Source organism: Bos indicus, chromosome 1 (assembly GCF_029378745.1).
Source record: "Bos indicus isolate NIAB-ARS_2022 breed Sahiwal x Tharparkar chromosome 1, NIAB-ARS_B.indTharparkar_mat_pri_1.0, whole genome shotgun sequence".
NCBI classification, from domain to species: Eukaryota; Metazoa; Chordata; class Mammalia; order Artiodactyla; family Bovidae; genus Bos; species Bos indicus.
The window spans coordinates 94,970,556-94,992,634 of NC_091760.1; the positions used below are offsets into that span (position 1 = coordinate 94,970,556).

General features: G+C 39.1%; 1 protein-coding gene across 1 annotated transcript in view; it reads left to right on the forward strand.

The window, feature by feature from the left end:
* Positions 1 to 18,411, forward strand: part of SPATA16 (spermatogenesis associated 16) — a 277,685-nt gene extending 259,274 nt beyond the window's left edge. Inside the window, exon 11 of the mRNA XM_070791798.1 lies at positions 18,104 to 18,411. Coding sequence (XP_070647899.1) covers positions 18,104 to 18,226 — 123 coding nt within the window. The 3' untranslated portion in view covers positions 18,227 to 18,411. The remainder of the gene's footprint in view (positions 1 to 18,103) is intronic.
* The last annotated feature ends 3,668 nt before the right edge of the window (positions 18,412 to 22,079 follow it).

Sequence of the window (22,079 nt, forward strand, 5' to 3'; positions counted from 1 at the left end):
ACAGCCTTTATGCTTAGTGAAATAAGTCAGAGGAAGAAAAATACTTTATTTTATCATATATATATATATGGACTCTAAAAAATAAAACAAATGAATATAACAAAAAAGAAAGAGAATCACAGATATAGAAAATAAACTAGAGGGAAGGGAATCAGCAAGACAGAGGTAGGGGATTAAGAGGTACAAACTACCATTTATAAACTGCAGGGATATTTTGCACAGCATAGGGAATATAGCTAATATTTCATACTATAAATGAAGTATAATCTATAAAAAATTAAGTCACTATGTGACTTAATTTGTGACTAATATTGTATATCAATTACACTTCAATTTAAAAAAAATAGAGACAGATGACATCCCTGGTGGTCCAGTGGTTAAGAATCACCTTCCAAGGCAGAGGACACAGGTTCAATCCCTGGTCTAGGAACCAAGGCCCCACATGCATGGGGCAACTAAGCTCACACGTTGCAACCACTAAGCCTAAGCACCAGAACTGAGAGCCTGCCTACCACAACTAAGACCCAACACAGCCAAAAATAAATAAATATCTTTAAAAAAGAGACAGAAACTCAGCAAAGAAATGGAAGACATACGAAGAAACAAGTAGAAATTTTAGAATTGCAAATACAGTAACCAAAATGAAAAACTCAATGGAGGGGCTCAACAGCCTAATGAAGAGGAAATAATCAATGAAATGAAGATTGCTGTTTAGTCACTACATTGTGTCCAATTCTCTGCGGTCCCATAGACTGTAGCCTATCAGGTTCCTCTGTTCATGGGATTTCCCAGGCAAGGATACTGGAGTGGGTTGCCATTTCCTTCTCCAGGGATCTTCCCAATCCAGAGATAGAACCCACATCTCCTGCATTGGCAGGAGGATTCTTTACCACTGAGACAGCAGGAAAGTCTGAAATGAAGATAAAATAATACAAATTACCCAACTGGAACAACAGAGAAAATAGATCAGAAAATAAAATGAAAAGAACCTCAAGGAGCTGTGAGTCTATAACATCATATCTAACATTCATGTTATCAGAATCCCAGAAAGATAGGAGAAAAGGGATAGGAATGAAAAAGTACCTAAAGAAATAATAGCTTAAAATTTCCATAATTTGGCAAAAGACAGAAACTACAGACTGAAAAATTTCAGTGAACCCCGAATAAGATAAACTCAAATTCACACCAGGATGCAGCATGGTCAAACTTCTAAAAACTAAAGACAAAGACAGATCTTGAAAACATCAAAAAAGAAATGATTCACTAACTATTAGGGGGAAAACAATTTGAATGACAGTGAATTTTTCAGTTAAAAAAACTGGGGCCAGAAAATGCTACACCCAATGAAAACAGCTTTCAGGAATTAAGAGGAAATCAAGACATTCTCAGATGAAGGAAAACTAAGAGACTTTGTCATCAGCCAAGTCACTCTAAAAAAAAAAAAAAAAAGAGGCTGAAGAAAATTTCCTAAATAGAAAGGAAACAATAAAAGAAAGAACTTTAAAATAGCAAGAAAAGTGAAAGAACACAAGCAAAAATATGATTAAAAACAGCAGACTGTCCTCGTCATTATGTTTGATGATTCAAGCAAAAATAACAACATCATTTAATATGATTCTAAATATACATGGAGTTCTGTGTTTGGTTCTACATATGAGGAGCTGGGAAGTCACCACTCTATCCTAAAAGTCAGTAATTCTTCTTGGATCTATTAGACAGTGGACGACACAAGACAAAACACTGCTCCAAAGACGGAAGAGACTAACGGATTAATACAGGGAGATATGGCTTTCTGGAGCAGAGACTTACAAGCAGAAACTGCGATGGGAACCAGTACTGGCTTTGTTAAGCTGGAATTATAATTGACAAATTGCTGGACACTCAGTGCAGACAACTCTGAGTATTACAAACGCTAAGGGGACCCAGTCTAGGAGTTATGCAATATTATGCAATTTACCTCCAGGAGTTAATGCTAAGTATCAGAGAAAAATCCCCTTGGGCCTCTGGAAGGAACCACTCTGAAATATACAAAAACACTCTTTCCTTCTTAGTAAGGCTTGCCCTCAGAAGAAACCAGTTAAACAGAGCATACCTTTTGGTGTATTATCAGGGCCTAAGTGACCTAGGAAAGGAAAATACCCAACTCCAGCCCACTCTAGCCATCCTGTCCCATGTAAGGAGGAGTAGGTGGGGAACTGAGGAATACTTGTGAAGATCACAGTCCAAGGCATGGGTTCAGTAAAAGACTGAAATCTAATCTTAGAACTGTAGAATGCTTCCCCTCTCCTCACACTGTGTAGTTTAGTCGCTAAGTCCTATCTGACTCTCGCGACCCCATGGCCTGTAGCCCACCAAGCTCCTTTGTCCATGGAATTTCCCAGACAAGAATACTGGAGTGGGTTGCCATTTCCTTCTCAAGGGGATCTTCCCAACCCAGTTATCAAAACCAGGTCGCCTGTATTGCAGGCGGACTTTGGCATCACAGGTGAATTCTTTACCAACTGAGCCACAAAGGAAGCCTTCTCCTCACATTCAGTTCAGTTCAGTTCAGTCAGTCACTCAGTTGAGTCCGACTCTTTGCAACCCCATGAATCGCAGCATGCCAGGCCTCCCTGTCCATCACCAACTCCCGGAGTTCACTGAGACTCACGTCCATCGAGTCAGTGATGCCATCCAGCCATCTCATCCTCTGTCATCCCCTTCTCCTCCTGCCCCCAATCCCTCCCAGCATCAGAGTCTTTTCCAATGAGTCAACTCTTCGCATGAGGTGGCCAAAGTACTGGAGTTTCAGCTTTAGCATCATTCCTTCCAAAGAAATCCCAGGGCTGATCTCCTTCAGAATGGACTCTTTGGATCTCCTGGCAGTCCAAGGAACTCTCAAGAGTCTTCTCCAACACCACAGTTCAAAAGCATCAATTCTTCGGCGCTCAGCCTTCTTCACAGTCCAACTCTCACATCCATACATGACCACAGGAAAAACCACAGCCTTGACTAGACAAACCTTTGTTGGTAAAGTAATGTCTCTGCTTTTCAATATGCTATCTAGGTTGGTCATAACTTTTCTTCCAAGGAGCAAGCATCTTTTAATTTCATGGCTGCAATCACCATCTGCAGTGATTTTGGAGCCCAAAAAACTTAAGTCTGACACTGTTTCCCCATCTATTTCCCATGAAGTGATGAGACCAGATGCCATGATCTTAGTTTTCTGAATGTTGAGCTTTAAGCCAACTTTTTCACTCTCCTCTTTCACTTTCATCAAGAGGCTTTTGAGTTCCTCTTCACTTTCTGCCATAAGGGTGGTGTCATCTGCATATCTGAGGTTATTGATATTTCTCCGGGCAATCTTGATTCCTCACACTACTAAAGGTCTGTTTATAGCAGTTCCTTTTACCCAGTACATCATATCCAGCTATCAAGAAAATAATTACAAGACAAACCAAAAGGTGAAAAACACAACTTGAAGAGACAAAGCAATCATCAGAAGCAGATATGGCAGAGATGTTGTAATTGTCAGACTAGAAATTTAACACAACAATGATTAATATGCTAAGGGCTCCAATGGATAAAGTGGACAGCATATAAGAAAAGATATGCAATAATAATAGCAACAATATATTCAACTATGTATATATCTTAAGTATGTGTGTATATATAATACCTTTTTAAACTGAAAAAATTATAGAAATGGACAACCAATTAGTGGTTGCCAAGGGTTAAGGAGGTGGGGCAGGAGGAAAGTGGGTGTGGCTATAAAAGAGCCACACAAGAGATCCTGTAGTGATGGAACTGCTCTGTATCTTGACTATATCAGTGTCAACATCCTAGCTGTAATATTCTACCAAAGTTTTATAAGATGTTACCGTGGGGACAAACTGCATAAAGAATACACAGATTCTTCCTGTATTACTTCTTACTGCTGCATGTGAATACACAATTATCTCAAAAGAAAAAGCTTAAAATATATATACTCCAACTTTCAGATAAATTATGCCATTAAGCATTGAAAATAAATTTTTAAAAAGCCATGATACATTAAGAACAAAGTGATAGCAAGATTTCATAACTGTACTCTAACTCTACACTAAATTTGTTTTACAAGTGCTATTATTATGGGGATTTTCAATTAGAAATTGGTAATATAGTTTAACAGAAGTTTTTTTGCATATTTTGTAATATATCACAGGCATCTAATGCCTTACGTTTCCACATTGTACTTTTATGACTATCATACCAACATACAGAATTCACTAAATTAAAATGGAGAAATATGAGGCTATTTGTTTGAATGCTAGCCAAAAGCTAAAGGAAACTGCTGTATTATGAACAGCAGAAACAACTTTGTTTCAGAAATTAAAGTTTATTTTAGAAATTAATTTCAAGCCTCTTTGAAAACAATTGTCATTCTAATAAGAATTAAAATTCAAACCATTTTGGATGATAAATATTTAAAAGCATTTGGTCTGGAAACTAAACTGGAAGACAGCAAGAAAACTAATGTTATGAAATCCGCTGTGGTGGATTAAATGGCTGTTTTGCCAAGAGGATTTTGATCCACATTGCAAATTGCTGGAAATACATCCTCCTTCTATAACCACCACTACAGTTGTAGAAACATGATATTTATTCCCAAAGATTCAATTATTATTTTATCTATTTTTTGTCTTCTTACAAGGCTTCTTTAAAAGCTTTATTTAAAAAAAAATCCTTTGAGCACCCAATCCCTGAAGCATGAACATATACAAACCCCTATAAACATATTTAATTGTCTCTCCTTAATCCAGACTACATGAAATCCAATCAGAGAAGGCAATGGCAGCCCACTCCAGCACTCTTGTCTGGAAAATCCCATGGACGGAGGAGCCTGGTAGCCTGCGGTCTATGGGGTCGCTAGGAGTTGGACACGACTGAGCGTCTTCACTTTCACTTTTCACTTTCATGCATTGGAGAGGGAAATGGCAACCCACTCCAGTGTTCTTGCCTGGAGAATCCCAGGGATGGGGGAGCCTGGTGGGCTGCAGTCTATGGGGTCGCACAGAGTTGGACACGGCTGATAGGAAATCCTATTTCAAGCACAGTGTCTTCCTTCTTCCTGTAATTTACCCATGCATTTATGTTTGAGATCACGTTCCTCTCACTGCTATTACTCGATAAAAACCCACACTGTTTCCCAAGGTACATGCTAAGCATGTGCAGGGGGCACCAACAAAGCAGGCAACATAAACCAGCAGGAAAGTGAAAGGCAGAGATCAGCAAAGTCATGTTTGAGGAGAAAATCGGAACCTAATTGAGCTTTATGGCTTAGTACATACATCCTCAACTTACAATAAGGTTACATCTCTATAAACCCAACATAAGCTGAAAATACCATCAGTTGGAAATTACTTAATACACCTAACTTCTGGACATCACAGCTTAGCCAGGTCTACCTTAAATGTGCTCAGAACATTTACATCAGCTTCCAGTTGAGCAGGATCATCTAACACAAAGCCTATTTAAAATGTGTTGAACAGCTCCTGTAATTCATTGAATACTATACTGAGAGTGACCATTAGAATGACTGTCTGGGGGCAGGAGAATTCTAAGTGTATGGGTTAGGGACTTCCCCTGGTAGTCCAGTAGTTAAGACTCCATGTTCCCAATCTAAGAGCCATAGGTTCCACCCCTGGGCAGAGAAATAAGATCCCACATGCTGCACAGTAGTGTAGCCTAAAAAGTAAATAAACATCTCAGTGTTGATCCTCAGGATCCTATGACTCACAGAGAGGTTCGACTCACTGCTACCACCCAGCACTCCAAGAGTATCAGACCCTATAATCCTAGCCCAGGAAAAGATCAAAATCCAAAAGTCAAAGTATGGTTTCCAGTGAATGTATATCATTTCTGCATCACTAAGAAGTCGAAAAATTATGTCAACAAATTATGTTGACGCATCATAAATCAGGGATTGTCTATCAGATCAGATCAGTCAGTCAGTCGTGTCCTACTCTGTGCAACCCCATGAATCACAGCACGCCAGGCCTCCCTGTCCATCACCAACTCCCAGAGTTCACCCAGACTCACGTCCATCGAGACAGTGATGCCATCCAGCCATCTCCTCCTCTGTCGTCCCCTTCTCCTCCTGCCCTCAATCCCTCCCAGCATCAGAGTCTTTTCCAATGAGTCAACTCTTCGCATGAGGTGGCCAAAGTACTGGAGTTTCAGCTTTAGCATCATTCCTTCCAAAGAAATCCCAGGGCTGATCTCCTTCAGAATGGACTGGTTGGATCTCCTTGCAGTCCAAGGGGCTCTCAAGAGTCTTCTCCAACACCACAGTTCAAAAGCATCAATTCTTCGGCACTCAGCCTTCTTCACAGTCCAACTCTCACATCCATACATGACCACAGGAAAAACCATAGCCTTGACTAGACGAACCTTTGTTGGCAAAGTGATGTCTCTGCTTTTGAATATGCTATCTAGGTTGATCATAACTTTCCTTCCAAGGAGCAAGCGTCTTTTAATTTCATGGCTGCAGTCACCATCTGCAGTGATTTTGGAGCCCAGAAAAATAAAGTCTGACACTGTTTCCACTGTTTCCCCATCTATTTCCCATGAAGTGGTGGGACCGGATGTCATGATCTTAGTTTTCTGAATGTTGAGCTTTAAGCCAACTTTTTCACTCTCCACTTTCACTTTCATCAAGAGGCTTTTGAGTTCCTCTTCACTTTCTGCCATAAGGGTGGTGTCATCTGCATATCTGAGGTTCTTGATATTTCTCCCGGCAATCTTGAGTCCAGCTTGTGTTTCTTCCAGTCCAGCGTTTCTCATGATGTACTCTGCATAGAAGTTAAATAAACAGGGTGACAATACACAGCCTTGACGAACTCCTTTTCCTATTTAGAACCAGTCTGTTGTTCCATGTCCAGTTCTAACTGTTGCTTCCTGACCTGCAAACAAATTTCTCAAGATCAGGTCAGGTGGTCTGGTATTCCCGTCTCTTTCAGAATTTTCCACAGTTTATTGTGATCCACACAGTCAAAGGCTTTGGCATAGTCAATAAAGCAGAAATAGATGTTTTTTCTGGAACTCTCTTGCTTTTTCTATGATCCAGCGGGTGTTGGCAATTTGATCTCCGGTTCCTCTGCCTTTTCTAAAACCAGCTTGAACATCAGGAAGTTCACAGTTCACATATTGCTGAAGCCTGGCTTGGAGAATTTTGAGCATTACTTTACTAGCGTGTGCGATGAGTGCAATTGTGCGGTAGTTTGAGCATTCTTTGGCATTGCCTTTCTTTGAGATTGGAATGAAAACTGACCTTTTCCAGTCCTGTGGCCACTGCTGAATTTTCCAAATTTGCTGGCATATTGAGTGCAGCACTTTCACAGCATCATCTTTCAGGATTTGGAATAGCTCAACTGGAATTCCATCACCTCTACTTAGCTTTATTCGTAGTGATGCTTTCTAAGGCCCACTTGAATTCATGTTCCAGGATGTCTGGCTCTAGGTGAGTGATCACACCATCGTGATTATCTGGGTCGTGAAGATCTTTTTTGTATAGTTCTTCTGTGTATTCTTGCCATCTCTTCTTAATATCTTCTGCTTCTGTTAGGTCCATACCATTTCTGTCCTTTATTGAGGACTGTCCTTCATCTTTGCATGAAATGTTCCTTTGGTATCTCTGATTTTCTTGAAGAGATCCCTAGTCTTTCCAATTCTGTTGTTTTCCTCTATTTCTTTGCATTGATCGCTGAAGAAGGCTTTCTTATCTCTTCTTGCTATTCTTTGGAACTCTGCATTCAGATGTTTATATCTTTCCTTTTCTCCTTTGCTTTTCGCTTCTCTTCTTTTCACAGCTATTTGTAAGGCCTCCCCAGACAGCCATTTTGCTTTTTTGCATTTCTTTTCTATGGGAATGGTCTTGATCCCTGTCTCCTGTACAATGTCATGAACCTCATTCCATAGTTCATCAGGCACTCTATCTATCAGATCTAGGCCCTTAAATCTATTTCTCACTTCCACTGTATAATCATAAGGGATTTGATTTAGGTCATACCTGAATGGTCTAGCAGTTTTCCCTACTTTCTTCAATTTAAGTCTGAATTTGGCAATAAGGAGTTCATGGTCTGAGCCACATTCAGCTCCTGGTCTTGTTTTTGCTGACTGTATAGAACTTCTCCATCTTTGACTGCAAGGAATATAATCAATCTGATTTCGGTGTTGACCATCTGGTGATATCCATGTGTAGAGTCTTCTCTTGTGTTGTTGGAAGAGGCTGTTTGTTATGACCAGTGCATTTTCTTGGCAAAATTCTATTAGTCTTTGCCCTGCTTCATTCCGTATTCCAAGGCCAAATTTGCCTGTTATTCCAGGTGTTTCTTGACTTCCTACTTTTGCATTCCAGTCCCGTATAATGAAAAGGACATCTTTTTTGGGTGTTAGTTCTAAAAGGTCTTGTAGGTCTTCATAGAACCCTTCAACTTCAGCTTCTTCAGTGTTACTGGTTGGGGCATAGACTTGGATTACTGTGATATTGAATGGTTTGCCTTGCAAACGAACAGAGATCATTCTGTCATTTTTGAGATTGCATCCAAGTACTGCATTTCGGACTCTTTTGTTGACCATGATGGCCACTCCATTTCTTCTGAGGGATTCCTGCCTGCAGTATAGATATAATGGTCATCTGAGTTAAATTCACCCATTCCAGTCCATTTCAGTTCGCTGATTCCTAGAATGTCGACATTCACTCTTGCCATCTCTTGTTTGACCACTTCCAATTTGCCTTGATTCATGAACCTGACATTCCAGGTTCCTATGCAATATTGCTCTTTACAGCATCAGACCTTGCTTCTATCACCAGTCACATCCACAGCTGGGTATTCTTTTTGCTTTGGCTCCATCCCTTCATTCTTTCTGGAGTTATTTCTCCACTGATGTCCAGTAGCATATTGGGCACCTACTGACCTGGGGAGTTCCTCTTTCAGTGTCCTATCATTTTGCCTTTTCATACTGTTCATGGGGTTCTCAAGGCAAGAATACTGAAGTGGTTTGGCATTCCCTTCTCCAGTGGACCACATTCTGTCAAATCTCTCCACCATGACCCGCCCGTCTTGGGTTGCCCCACGGGCATGGCCTAGTTTCATTGAGTTAGACAAGGCTGTGGTCCTAGTGTGATTAGATTGACTAGTTTTCTGTGATTATGGTTTCAGTGTGTTTGCTCTCTGATGCCCTCTTGCAATACCTACCGTCTTACTTGGGTTTCTCTTACCTTGGGCGTGGGGTATCTTTTCACGGCTGCTCCAGCAAAGCGCAGCCATTGCTCTATAGTTGCATTAATTTGCCAAGACTGCTATAACAAAGTATCACAAACTGAGTGACTTGAACAACAGAAGTTTATCATCACAGTTCTGCAGGCTGGGAGTCCAAATTCAAAGTTTCGTCAGGGTTGGTACCTCCTGAGGGCTGTGAGGAAGAACCAGTTTATGCCTCTCCCCTTGTTTCTGGTGGTTTGCTTAACCTTGGTGGTTACCACACCTTGGCTGTAGGAGCATCACCCCATCCACTGTCTTCATCTTCACAAGTTAATCTCCTTGTGTGAGGGACTGTCTCCAAATATCCCATTTTTATAAGGACACCAGTCATTTTAGTTAAGGCCTACCCCAAAGACCTCATTTCAACTCGATGATCTCTATAAAAACCCTGTCTCCAAATAAGGGTACATTCTGAAGTACTGGGGCTTAAGACCCTAACACAGGAATTTTGAGGGAATGAAATTCAACTCATTACAGTAGTATTTGATTTTAAATGACTTTGGGAGGGAAAGGGACACCCAGATCTTCAGAGTGATTCCCTATTCCCTCTATCACATCTGAATGACTCCCCTTTCAAAGCAGTATTAGGCCGAGGCTGTGTGTCCCTTTCTGTTACCATCTCTCACCAGCTTCACTCATTTTGAGCTTCTTGACATTTTTTTCCTTAGTTTGTCCCCATTCCTAACTCTCTACGCCCTAAATCTCAGCTTCTTCCCCAGCAATGCCTCTGGTCTCATGGCTAGCCATTACATAAGACATGGAAAGTGGTACTATTGCTTCCGCCTCTGGCTCACAGGCCTTCAATTACCAAATAAAAATAGGTTGGATCTCTGTGCAAATGAAACCATAGTCAGCCCCACAAATCATAGTGAGGCAGCAGCAACCCTCCTTCACAAGAAAACTCTCAAGTGCATAGAAGCTCTCCTGACTTCAGGCTATCCCCACACTTGCCCCCTACACATAAGATACAAACCAATTTTACAGTAAAAGATTATCAGAGAAGATATCCAAGTACTTTTTATTATGCCTGTACTGAAAGTTACTCTGAAGTGGCTTTGTGAGGGAGAACATTTTAATCTGTAAAAATATTGCATTTTATCCTAGAACTAGTAGAATAATCTTAAATTTTGATATGATAAAAAAAATCATTAACTGAGAAGAAGAATAATCTGATGATTGAATAATCTGATCCAGTTATAGAGTGAGAAAGAAATAAAGTATACTATAAACTACACTTAAGCTAATCCATAATAGGAGTCCTTTGGATGCAAGACAAAATGTTGATATATCTAGAGAAGTTATAGGTCTTATGGATATGCTTTTATAAGTGAAATATAATGAAGTACTGAGAACCCTAATATCTATGGATGTTTATATCAACCAGTTCGATATCTTGCATTACATGCAATACTAATACAGCAGAAATGGTTGGCTCCCTCTCACTTCCATAGTGCTCTTTCAGTGTGGTACAATGCAAATGGCAATGTATTCTGCTTCCACTGAGCACATTTCTGTACAGTGAATCCAGGCAAAAATAACATCATTAAAGTAGTACTTTAAAGTTTATTTAATCCAACCCCCGGTCACACATGACCCGAATAATTCACTTGCCAAAAATGTCATCTAGTGTTTGATTTCCAGTGTCTGGTGATGAGGGTCACCATACCTTACCCCAAAACACCTTCCACTTTTACACAGTCATGAAAATATCAATATTATATCTATTGTTTTACTCACTGAAGTACTCATTCAGCTGTTTACCAGTTCAACAAATATTTATTGAGACCCTGATATGAAACCACCAGACACTAGACAATGTGCTGTTATAATCTTTGTGGAGGACTTAGACATTTATGAAGAGCTTTCCACAAACATCAAGCCATTTAATCCTCACTAAAACCCTGTAAATAAAGTCTGATTATAATTAATTCATGATTTACACTAGAGAAGAGAAAATTAAAGTTCAGTAGTTAAGTTACATCACCAGTGAAAGCAATGAGACTCAAACCCATATTGTAATTCTAAATGGTACTCTCTTTCAAATATGTAAGCTAACACAACAAATTCATCTCCCCTTCACATATCACCTAAAGATACCGCAGATTCCTGTTATGTTTTCTCTTTCCCCAGTAAACATCTCCAGGTCATCCAACTTTTCTTCATAAAGTTTGGAGTTAAAACCTGGACATACCCAGCACCAAACATCACAGCCCAGATGAGACGGGACAGGACCAGAAAAGGGAGAGAACTATTACTCCCATTGAGACACATTTTAAACATTGTAGTTTATAATCAGATCAGTTTTGGTTAACCAGGGAATACAGTTGAACTTTTTTGAACTTGCAGCCAATATACACTATCAGAAACTCATACCTTCATACCCCTTTCTCTGTCCCCTCCTAATTCTACCCTTTACATAGTTGAATTTTGAGACTTAATCACAAGACTTGAAAGCATATCGAACACCCACACTTGGCACAGTTACTGAGGCAGCATCCTTAGAGAGTGGAGGTCAAAAACACAGGGACTGGTAAAGTTCTTTGGCTTTTCATTTTATTTCACTTTTATATGTATTTTTAAATTTATTTTTCTATTTAATGGGCATACACTTCCAGATTCAAGCATTAATACTACTAGTAAATAATAAATATTCAGAGCTATGCAATATTTCACATAAACTGTTTAATTTCATTAGGACCCTGTGAAGCCACTGACAGATGAAGAAACTTGGGTTCCAAGAAATTAAATAAGTTTGCCCAAAAGTCACACACCAAGAACATGCTGGAGCTGGGATTCCAACCCAGATATATCTGACTTTGCCCCAGCAAGCTCTCTCTCTACCATAACCACTTTTTTGTTCTCAATAACCGAAAGCATCACTTTTTGTTTCTTTTTCTTATGACTTTTTAACTGCTAGAATGCTTTTCACACAGTAGACCACAAAATAGTGGACTGTTTTTTCTTTTCAATTAGGAGTTTTGCATCATTCTGGCTTTTAGCCTAGTATTAGGCTATTATTACAGGTCCATTTTTTTAAACACATTTCTGATTATGTGGCCTTTTTCTACCTCTTACATTTGTCACTAATCAAACTCATTCTTTTCCCCTAAAACTATTCATTGAATTTTATTCTTTACCTCATTAAGATACCATTATTGTCTCAAATGAGAAACTTCACACTCATTACTAATTCTGCCTGCCTTCTAACCCCAACATAGAATTTTTCATCAAGACTACACTTCTTATTTCCCAAATGTCTCTTAAACTCTTGATGCAGGCCCCCATAGTATTTTTCATATCTTATTGCACTGGGCCCTAATTGATCCACCTGCTTCTAGTCTCCCTAGCTGCATTCCACCCCATACAATAGCACCACATTTATCTTTCTAACCATGTAGCTAAATATTTTTCAACTTTTTATAAGCTGACCCCAATCTATGTTTCCTGCTATGTATATCTCTACTCCCAGTCCCCTCATGCCCACATCTAGGCTATGTGACTCACCCCTATCAAATATCCCATATTCTTTCTCAACTTCCTTTTATGAACGCCATTCCCTCTGTCTGGAATGAGTTTCTTGTCCTGACAAAGACCCATCTCCTATCACCTCCCATACTCCTCCACGTTTCCTTCAGATAGAATTCACTGTTCTGACATTTTTGCTAACAGAACATTTTTGTACATAATTCTTGGATAAACATTTATGCTTTGTTGCAGTCATTTTTTCATTAACTGTCTTTCCTATATGAATATGAGCTCCTCAAAAACAAGCATCCTGATATTTTTGCTTATTACCTTAGTAAAATACCAAATACATAGTGAAAGTGAAAAGTGAAGTCGCTCAGTTGTGTCCGACTCTTTGCGATTCCATGGACTGTAGTCTACCAGGCTTCTTTGTCCATGAGATTTTCCAGGCAAGAGTACTGGAGTGGGTTGCCATTTCCTTCTCCAGGGGATCTTCCTGATCCAAGGATAGAACCCAGGTCTCCTGCATTGCAGGCAGACGCTTTACCCTCTGAGCCACAGCAGCTTCCCAAATACATAGTAGATGTTCAGTAAATATTTGCATGAAAGAACAAGAGTATTTCCTCTGAGATCTGAGCTGACCGGAAATTTTCCTGTCATAGTGAAGTGAAGTGAAGTTGCTCAGTCATGCCCGACTCTTTGCAAGCCCGCGGACAGTAGCCTGCACCAAGCTCCTCCGTCCACAGGATTTTCAAGGCAAGAGTACTGGTGTGGGTTGCCATTTCCTTCTCCCGGGAATCTTCCCAACCCAGGGATCGAACCCAGGTCTCTCGCATATATACGAGACCAGGTCTCTCTCTTCCTGTCATATATACTGGTCTATTTAGTTACCGCCACATTTCTTCCTAATTGGTATTCTTTGTTTTTGTACTGTTAGAATTTCAGCTTTGATATCTCCTGTGCTTCTCAGGCTATCTTCTCTTTCACGGTTTCAAAATCATCTTTTTCCTGAACTTTTTGACTCCACACTAAGTCATGACAGATAGACTTTTGTGTATAAGAATTAAAAGTCCTCAGATACTAGTTGATAACAATTTCCTAACTCTTTGATGTGGATTTTGATTAATAACCATATGATAGGTGAGAATCTGCCCTTGGACTGAATTCTTCAGTTCCCTTCAGTCATCTGGCATCCCAAATTCTCTACAAGCTCATTTGGGCTGATGTTCATATCTCAGTAATGCCACGTCAGCATTGGCACACAGATACACAAGAGAATGTTATCTGCCCATTTTGCAAATGGGAAAATTAGACCCAGAATGACCAAGGACACTATCTGATATAATTAAGCAAGTGGATCCTCTCCCAAAAAGAAGGTCTAATAAGGCCTCTGCTCCCAAAACTGGTTTGTTTGCTTCCTTATATGCCTACATATTTGTGTTTTATTCCCCTAAGGGCTTTATAGAAATTTCTATCATTTGCAATCTGTTCTTCTTAGTTATATAAATCTATTTTCTCTTAAACCAGCACTTTTCTTTCCTTGACTTAAAAAAAGAAAATAAAGAACCAGCTTTACTAAAAACATGTTTCAGCTCTCCTACACTTCAGTAAGTACAGAAGCTAAAATTGACTTACTTTACTGCATTTTGTGTCATTCACCTAATGGTATAATCTGAGAGAATAACTTCTGATTTGAAAACTGTAAAGGCACTTCTTAAGACTGGACAAACTTAAATCTGGTGTGAGTACAAGTCATGAAATTTTTTTATTTAGTGTGTCCTTGGAAATTATCCACTTCCCTGGTGGCTCAGATGATAAAGCATGAGAGTGACTTGGGTTCAATCCCTGGGTCAGGAAGATCCCCTGCAGAAAGAGATGGCTATCCACTCAAGTACTTTTGCCTGGAAAATTCCATGGACTGAGGAGTCTAGTTGGCTACAGTCCATGGGATTACAAAGAGTTGGACACAACTGAGCAACTTCACTTTCACTTGGAAATTATCTAGGCTAACCTTCTTCTTCACTAAAGGCTAGCCCTTAATTGATCCACCTGCTGGATCCACCATTCTGAAAACTGAAGGTCAGAAAGGCCAAGTGACTTCTCTTGGGTAATTGAGGATTATAAACCAGGACAAGAGCAGAATTCAACACTTCTGAATCCTTATCCAGTCAGTGCCCTTTCTACTTTTGGCCGTTTCAAGCATGGAGACCACACCTTGTTATTACCATGCTTAAACTCAAATGGTAATAGAATGGTGGCATATGAAAGCAATTATTTAATCTGTGAAAGTTTCTCAGTCATCTCTGACTCTGTGCAACCCCATGGACTGTAGTCAGCCAGGCTCCTCTGTCCATGGAATTCTCCGGGCCAGAATGCTAGAGCTGTTCCCTTCTCCAGATGATCTTCCCAATCCAGGAATCAAACCCATGTCTCCAGCATTGCAGGTGGATTCTTTACTAACTGAGCTACCAGGGAAGCCCATAAATATTGGACTGAGTTGCCATGCCCTCCTACAGGGAATCTTCCCAACCCAGGGATCAAACCCAGGTCTCCCACATTATAGGCAGATTCTTTACAGTCTGAGCCACCAGGGAAGCCCAAGAATACTGGAGTGGGTAGCCTATCCCTTCTCTAGACGATTTTCCCAACCCAGGAATTGAACCAGGGTCTCCTGCATTGCACGCAGATTCTTTACCACCTGAGCTACCAGGCAAGTCCCTCATTCTTATTTAATTTGTAAAAGAAAAGAAAGCCTTCTGATATATTTCATACCAGTCACCACTTTGAGTATGGAAAAATACATCGGTTTCTGAACACACTGATGTCTTCAGATCTATTATCAAAGAGTAAAATTACTGAAGGTCTACCATATCCTAGGTATTGGGAATAAGGAACACCATGGACCTAGTTGCCTGCCTTATGCAGCAAGCCAGACAGGAAGATGGATACTGTATAAATCATTATAAACAGTTAAGAATTAAAATAGGCAAAGAGTGAATGGACTGCTGAGGGAATATGTTACTGAGAACCTCAACCTGATTTGAGTCATCAAGGAGTATGTCCTTGAGACACTGATATTGAACCTGAAATCTAGAGGATATGTAAGTGTTCCAATGAGAATATTCCATTGGAGGTCATAGCATTAGGAAAGTCAAGAGTGCATAGAATGCTGCATGGTTGTACTTAGAAAACTGAGAGATGTACCACAGAGCTAAGGCAAATGGAATTACAGGAGACAGAATTAGAGACACGAGTGTAGTGTAACCAGATCACCCAGAGACATGTAGCTCATGTTAAGGACTTGGGAATCCATTTAGGCATTTTAAGCAGGGCTAACTGTGATCAGATACACATTTTTAAAAGATCATTCCAATATTATTGGGATAATGGGTTGAAAGGATAGCATGTAGACAGACCAGGCAGGAGACGAACACCTAGGCCAGGAGAAGCATGCATAGAATCTGTACCCTAGACCTCCCAGGGTAATTCAGTGGTACTCTGTATTCAAATAACATATCTTGTGTTTCTTCTTTGTCTTTTCTAATGAAAAGCAACCAGTTAATCAACACTGCTCTTAATAAACACAATTTTCAAAAAAGATAGCAGCCACCCAACAGATATTTTAAAACTATTATTTTTCTGTAGGACATGTTTTTTGTTGCATTGGGGTTGTAATTTTAATTGTATTGGGGCTAACTGCAATCATTATCATTGTAAAGAGCTTCAATTCAGATGATACATTTTCAGTGCAAATAACTTGAGTGAGCCACCAACTCGACTATCAAAGTAACAGTAAAGTGCCATCTATCGTGTTTGTTTTGATTATGCTCTATGTTAATTTTTTACCTATGATTTTGGTATAAGTTGGATAGTATACATGGATGGAATACATAAAATCATGCACTGACTTCATGACAAGATTAAAAAATATTCTGTCAAATCATTTTGAGGATTGCTGCAATAATCAGATATCATAAATTACACAAACTTTTGGGAAAAATTTACCTGAAGTAATTTTAGGTTTTCAAAAATAATTGTTTTCACATAAATAAGCTATGTTATTTTCTTATGGAAACCAACGGATTGTATGCATCACCTTGTGTGATATAAGACCTAACTATAACATATAGATGAATGCGACTATGTATTATTCTCTTTTTGACAACCTGAATTATCTTTTGGGTATTACTCCGAATGATAAATCAAGTGATTTAAAAGTAGAGCTCAAAATTGGAAAATTGAACTTGTAAGTGCTTTTATCTTAAGTAGATGATATGTTCATGCACCTTGAAGAGTAAGTACTCTAGCTTTGAGCTAACTTTATGACAATAGGCTCTTCAGTGAGTGACTTTAGACTAATAGAATATGCAGGTCCTGGGAATCGGGGTTAAGTATGAATTGTTATTCATCATGAAAGCCCAACTCAGCATATATGTAAACTGTTTTACTCTGACAAACAGCACAATGCATTCAACTGTCATTGAATAATTTTAAGTTTGTTTGGAAGAAAGACTAATAATTTATTTTTAAGCACTATTTTTATATTTTATCTTATTTTTTTTCAACTTTTCCTTTTTATTTAAAAGAGAAATGGCTCCTGCTAAAACTATATGGAAAATTCATTTTTCTCCCAAGTGGCCTAAGTGAAGTGAAAGTCGCTTAGTTGTGTCTGACTCCCTGCTACCCCACTACTATACAGTCCATGGAATTCTCCAGGCCAAAATACTGGAGTGGGTACCTTTTCCCATCTGCAGGGGACCTTCCCAATCCAGGGATTGAAACCAGGTCTACCCGCATTGCAGGCAGATTCTTTACCAGCTGAGCCATATGGGAAGCCCAAGAATACTGGAGTGGGTAGCCTATTCCTTCTTGAAGAGATCTTCCTGACCCAGGAATTGAACCAGGGTATCTTGTGTTGCAGGCAGATTCTTTACTAACTGAGCTATCAGACAAGTGGCCTAAGGGGCATACTAATTAATGTAGAATCACTGGTTTTGAGGGGTGTAGATTTTGTTTCATTCTTCTTTTAGATAACTTTTACCAGTTATTTCTTTCTGAAATCCCTGGTTTCACTGACCATTAAAGACAGCAGGTAATGATACTCCCAAGTTCCATTCTCCAGCATATAGGACCTGGTGGTAAATTCCTGCATGTCTTCTTCATGTTCCTAAAGCAAAGGATGCTGAAATGGAAATCAAAAGGGGACTTTTATGTTTAATTGTATCTGTCACTGCCAGTTCTGTTCCAACCTTGAGCCTGTATGTGCTGTGTACTTTTATATTCCTCACCATTTTCCTGTATACACAAAACCTGGGGAAACAACAAACACTGTTGTATCTGTTTATTTCTTCCAGGTTGGACGAATTGAAGATTTTCTATACCAGTTGGAGGATAGTTTCTTAAAAACTAAAAAACTGAGAACTGCTCGAAGGCAAAAAACAAAAATGAAGCGGCTTCAAACTGCACAGCAAAGCTAGTCACTGGGGAGCAGGTGCCACCACAGAGAGACATCCCAGAGAAAGGGGCCGTGGCATCCCACCAGCCTGCCTGTGACAGCCTGTGTCAAAGGCCTAAAGCCACAAGGATGAGGTGGTGCTCCTCTCGGCAAAGATGTTCCACACTGCATTAATCTCAACTGGCAGCAATAAATGTTCTCAGCAAGTTTCACCTGACTCTTGTTCAAATTCATCTTAGTTAAATAGCTTATCAAATAACCATTGCTGCCTCTCTCTCACCTGTCTTGTCCTTTCAGCACTGACTAAAGTGCAGCTGCTGCTGCTGCTAAGTCACTTCAGTCTTGTTCGACTCTGTGTGACCCCATAGACAGCAGCCCACCAGGCTACTCCGTCCCTGGGATTCTCCAGGAAAGAATACTGGAGTGGGTTACCATTTCCTTCTCCAGTGCATGAAAGTGAAACGTGAAAGTGAAGTCGCTCAATCGTGCCCGACTCTTAGCGACTCCGTGGACTGCAACCTACCAGGCTCCTTCATCCATAGGATTTTCCAGGCAAGAGTACTGGAATGGGGTGCCATTGCCTTCTCCAAAGTGCAGCGGGTCTACCCAAGTACATTTTAGTATGTGTGCATATTCATTACCAATCAGTCACATACAGATATAAATGCAGAATTTAAGAATTACAAACTGATAATATACTTTATTGATTTTCATAGAGATTACCAACATAGTATGGCTGATATCAGTTATATCATTAAAATCTGTACTTTTTCCCTCTGGATCCTTCACATCCCCTTGGCCCTTAAATCACTCAACTCAAACACACATATTTGACAAAGTAATGAGTCAAGAATCATTACTGAAGACCTCAATTAACACCAGTAAGGAGGTGTGAGAATAGAGTAAAAAGGTGGAACCCAGATACAGAGTTAAATAAATAAGAAAACGTAAATTTTAAAAAGAATGGAGAAAATTAATAATATCTCAGAGTACATTAATAACATGAAAAGGGAAAAGGGTAATAAAATACTTACTGCTGAATTTTTCATTATATGGTGAGATTGTAAAGAAATCAATAATTCAGCCTTCAGTGTATTTTAGATTTGTATAGTCATAATTATGTGAGATATAAATATTTTGAAAGTTTGAAACAAATTATGACCTTGATTTCCCTGTAGACCATTTGCTTAATTCTTACCTTTAACAAAGAGTTTTTCTCTTTTCTCCCCCACTCCACCCAGAGATCATCATTGCCATCACATTCCCTCAGGTTAGATATTAATGATAGTCAGTTAAAGATAAGGGTATTTATGAAACTCCTTTTGGTTTCTAGACCCAGACCAGCACAGCATCTCAGTTCTATTCTTGTAAGTAGCAGAAAATAATTTCTTTCCATGGGCACTTGAGTCTGTAGCCAGATGTGGGAGCCTAAGACAAATGGCTCAGCCTTCCATTCAGCCACTTCTGCTGTTCTCTCTCTTGATCACTGTCTGTCCAGGAATTTCCTTTTATTAAAAAAATTATATATATATATATATATATATACACACACACACATACATATATATATAGGCTTCCCTGGTGGTTCAGTGGTAAAGAATCCACCTGCCAATGCAGGAGATGCAGGAGACATGGGTTCAACCCCAGGGTCAGGAAGATACCCTGGAGAAGAAAATGGCAACCCACTCCAGTATTCTTGCCTGGGAAATTCCATGGACAGAGGAACCTGGTGGATTACAATCCATGGGGTCACAAAAGAGTCGAACACAACTTAGCGACTAAACAACAAAACAATACACACACACACACACACACACACACATCTTTACAACATCTCTAGGAGATAAAGTTTGCTGAGCTTTGAATTTTAACTTCAGTGTTAGGATTTTATTCTCCCAAAGAATGTCTATATTCTCTAACATTTTTTTGTTTTGTTTTGTTTTTCATCGTCTCAGAATCTTAGCATTGGCTATTCTGAAAGACCTATTGATATTCTCATTCTGTAGGTGTTCAATTGCTTTATTTTTGTTCTTCAAAAATTAGTGTCCTGTCATTCCACAGTGCTGAAAGATTATATTTGAAAGTAATACAGTTACAATTATTAGATTATGACTTCACTCTGTGACCATTTCCCCCAAATCCAATACTAAATATATATTGGTTGTTTTTGGCTTGGACTTGAGTAGGGAAACAAAGGCAATTCTAGTTGGTCTTAGAAAGGATGATTTAAAATGGAAATCAAAAAAGTTCTAAAGAAAAATTTTTTGAGAAAAAAATTAATCAACATTCATGGCTCTTCAAAAGGGTATCAAATGTTTAGGATTTATGATACATATAATAGCAAAGTCCACAGGAATGAATTTTGCTCCTGGTTTCAATATTAATGTCAAGAGCCTTCAATAGCAATAATGTAGTATAATTCACAACACTTGGCCTCCCATTCCTTGTTTTCGTCTGCAGATGAAGGATTTGTAAAGCAGTATGGTATTAGTTTAAAAATTAATACCAGAGAAAGCAAAGTTTACAAAGTACTTTCAGAATGCTTATTTTATACCAACTTCATAAGAATTTCATTGTGTATCCATTTTCTCCTTTCATAATTGAGGAAACCAATCCAAAGAGGTTAATGCTTGCTTGATTCCAAAGATCTGTTTTGTCCCACACTTGCTATTTGAAATGCGGTCCATTGACTAGCAGCACCAGCATCACCAGGGAATTCATGAGGAATGCAGAATTTTAAGCTCATCCCCAAATCTACTGTATTAAAATCTGCATTTTAACAAGCTCTCTGAGTACTTTACATATGCCCAATAAAGTTTGAGATTTGCTCTTTTACCATATTAGAAAATATTTTCCTGTCAGTTCAAAGTTAACACAGAACGTGATGATGCAGCTACTCTTAGATTTTGGCCCTCAAATATTTCCTAATATAATCATTTCTGCAAAGGATTATACACCACAAGAACCAAAAAGTTAACAATTCAGTAATAAGAGGATATGTGTTCTTTCTCTACCATTTTACTCTAAGATTTTATCCTGTAACATTTCAAAAACATAAAGTGAAACAAAAGAAACATATAATGGCTGAAAAGAAGTGGTATACACTTCATGATACACTCCATGCTCTAAATACATCAATGGTTTCCTGTGTCTTCTCCTATCATTTCTCCTGTGTCCCCCCAACATTTGCTGACATGCATCTAGATGAGAAGCAGAACTCTGCTGATCTCTAGAGCTAGGGGCAACTTATCTTTCAAAATACCTCAACAGATTCTTCCCAGCTTGTCTACATTAGGGTGATTAATTCTGTACATAGGATGTATTGGGGAGACTGCCACTGCATATTCTTCTATAAGAAATAGTTCAGAAGTCCCATTGCCAAAAGGAAAAACCCCAAAGAAGGCCACCTATGATCACATGAAAATCCTCTGTATTCTGACCTTCATATTCCTTAATGTCAAGTACTTGATCCTTCTCAACCATCCCTTCATCATCCTTCAGGGCATTTTGGTGTTGTTTGTATGTGTAGGGTTCAGAATGTATAACCCTGAAATATGCTACACTGGCGTGTTTATTATTTTGAATTAAAGGTACTCAAGAAACTGCCAAATGCAAGAAGAACATTCTGAACTTCCTTTGTTCTCCCAAAAGTAAAAAATAAATTTCCCATATATGAAAGATACCCTCTCTGTACCAGGAGGTGAAAGACATCCTAAGACATCTTTATCTCCAGAGTCGGAAATCAGGTCCAAGAAGGCAGTATTAAACAAACCTTGTTACTTCACCATTTACAAACCCCAGCCCAAATCCTTCTGTCTTGTCAATTCTAAAGAAATTTATCGTTTCTTTGCCTAAAAGGTATAAAAGCTTCCTGC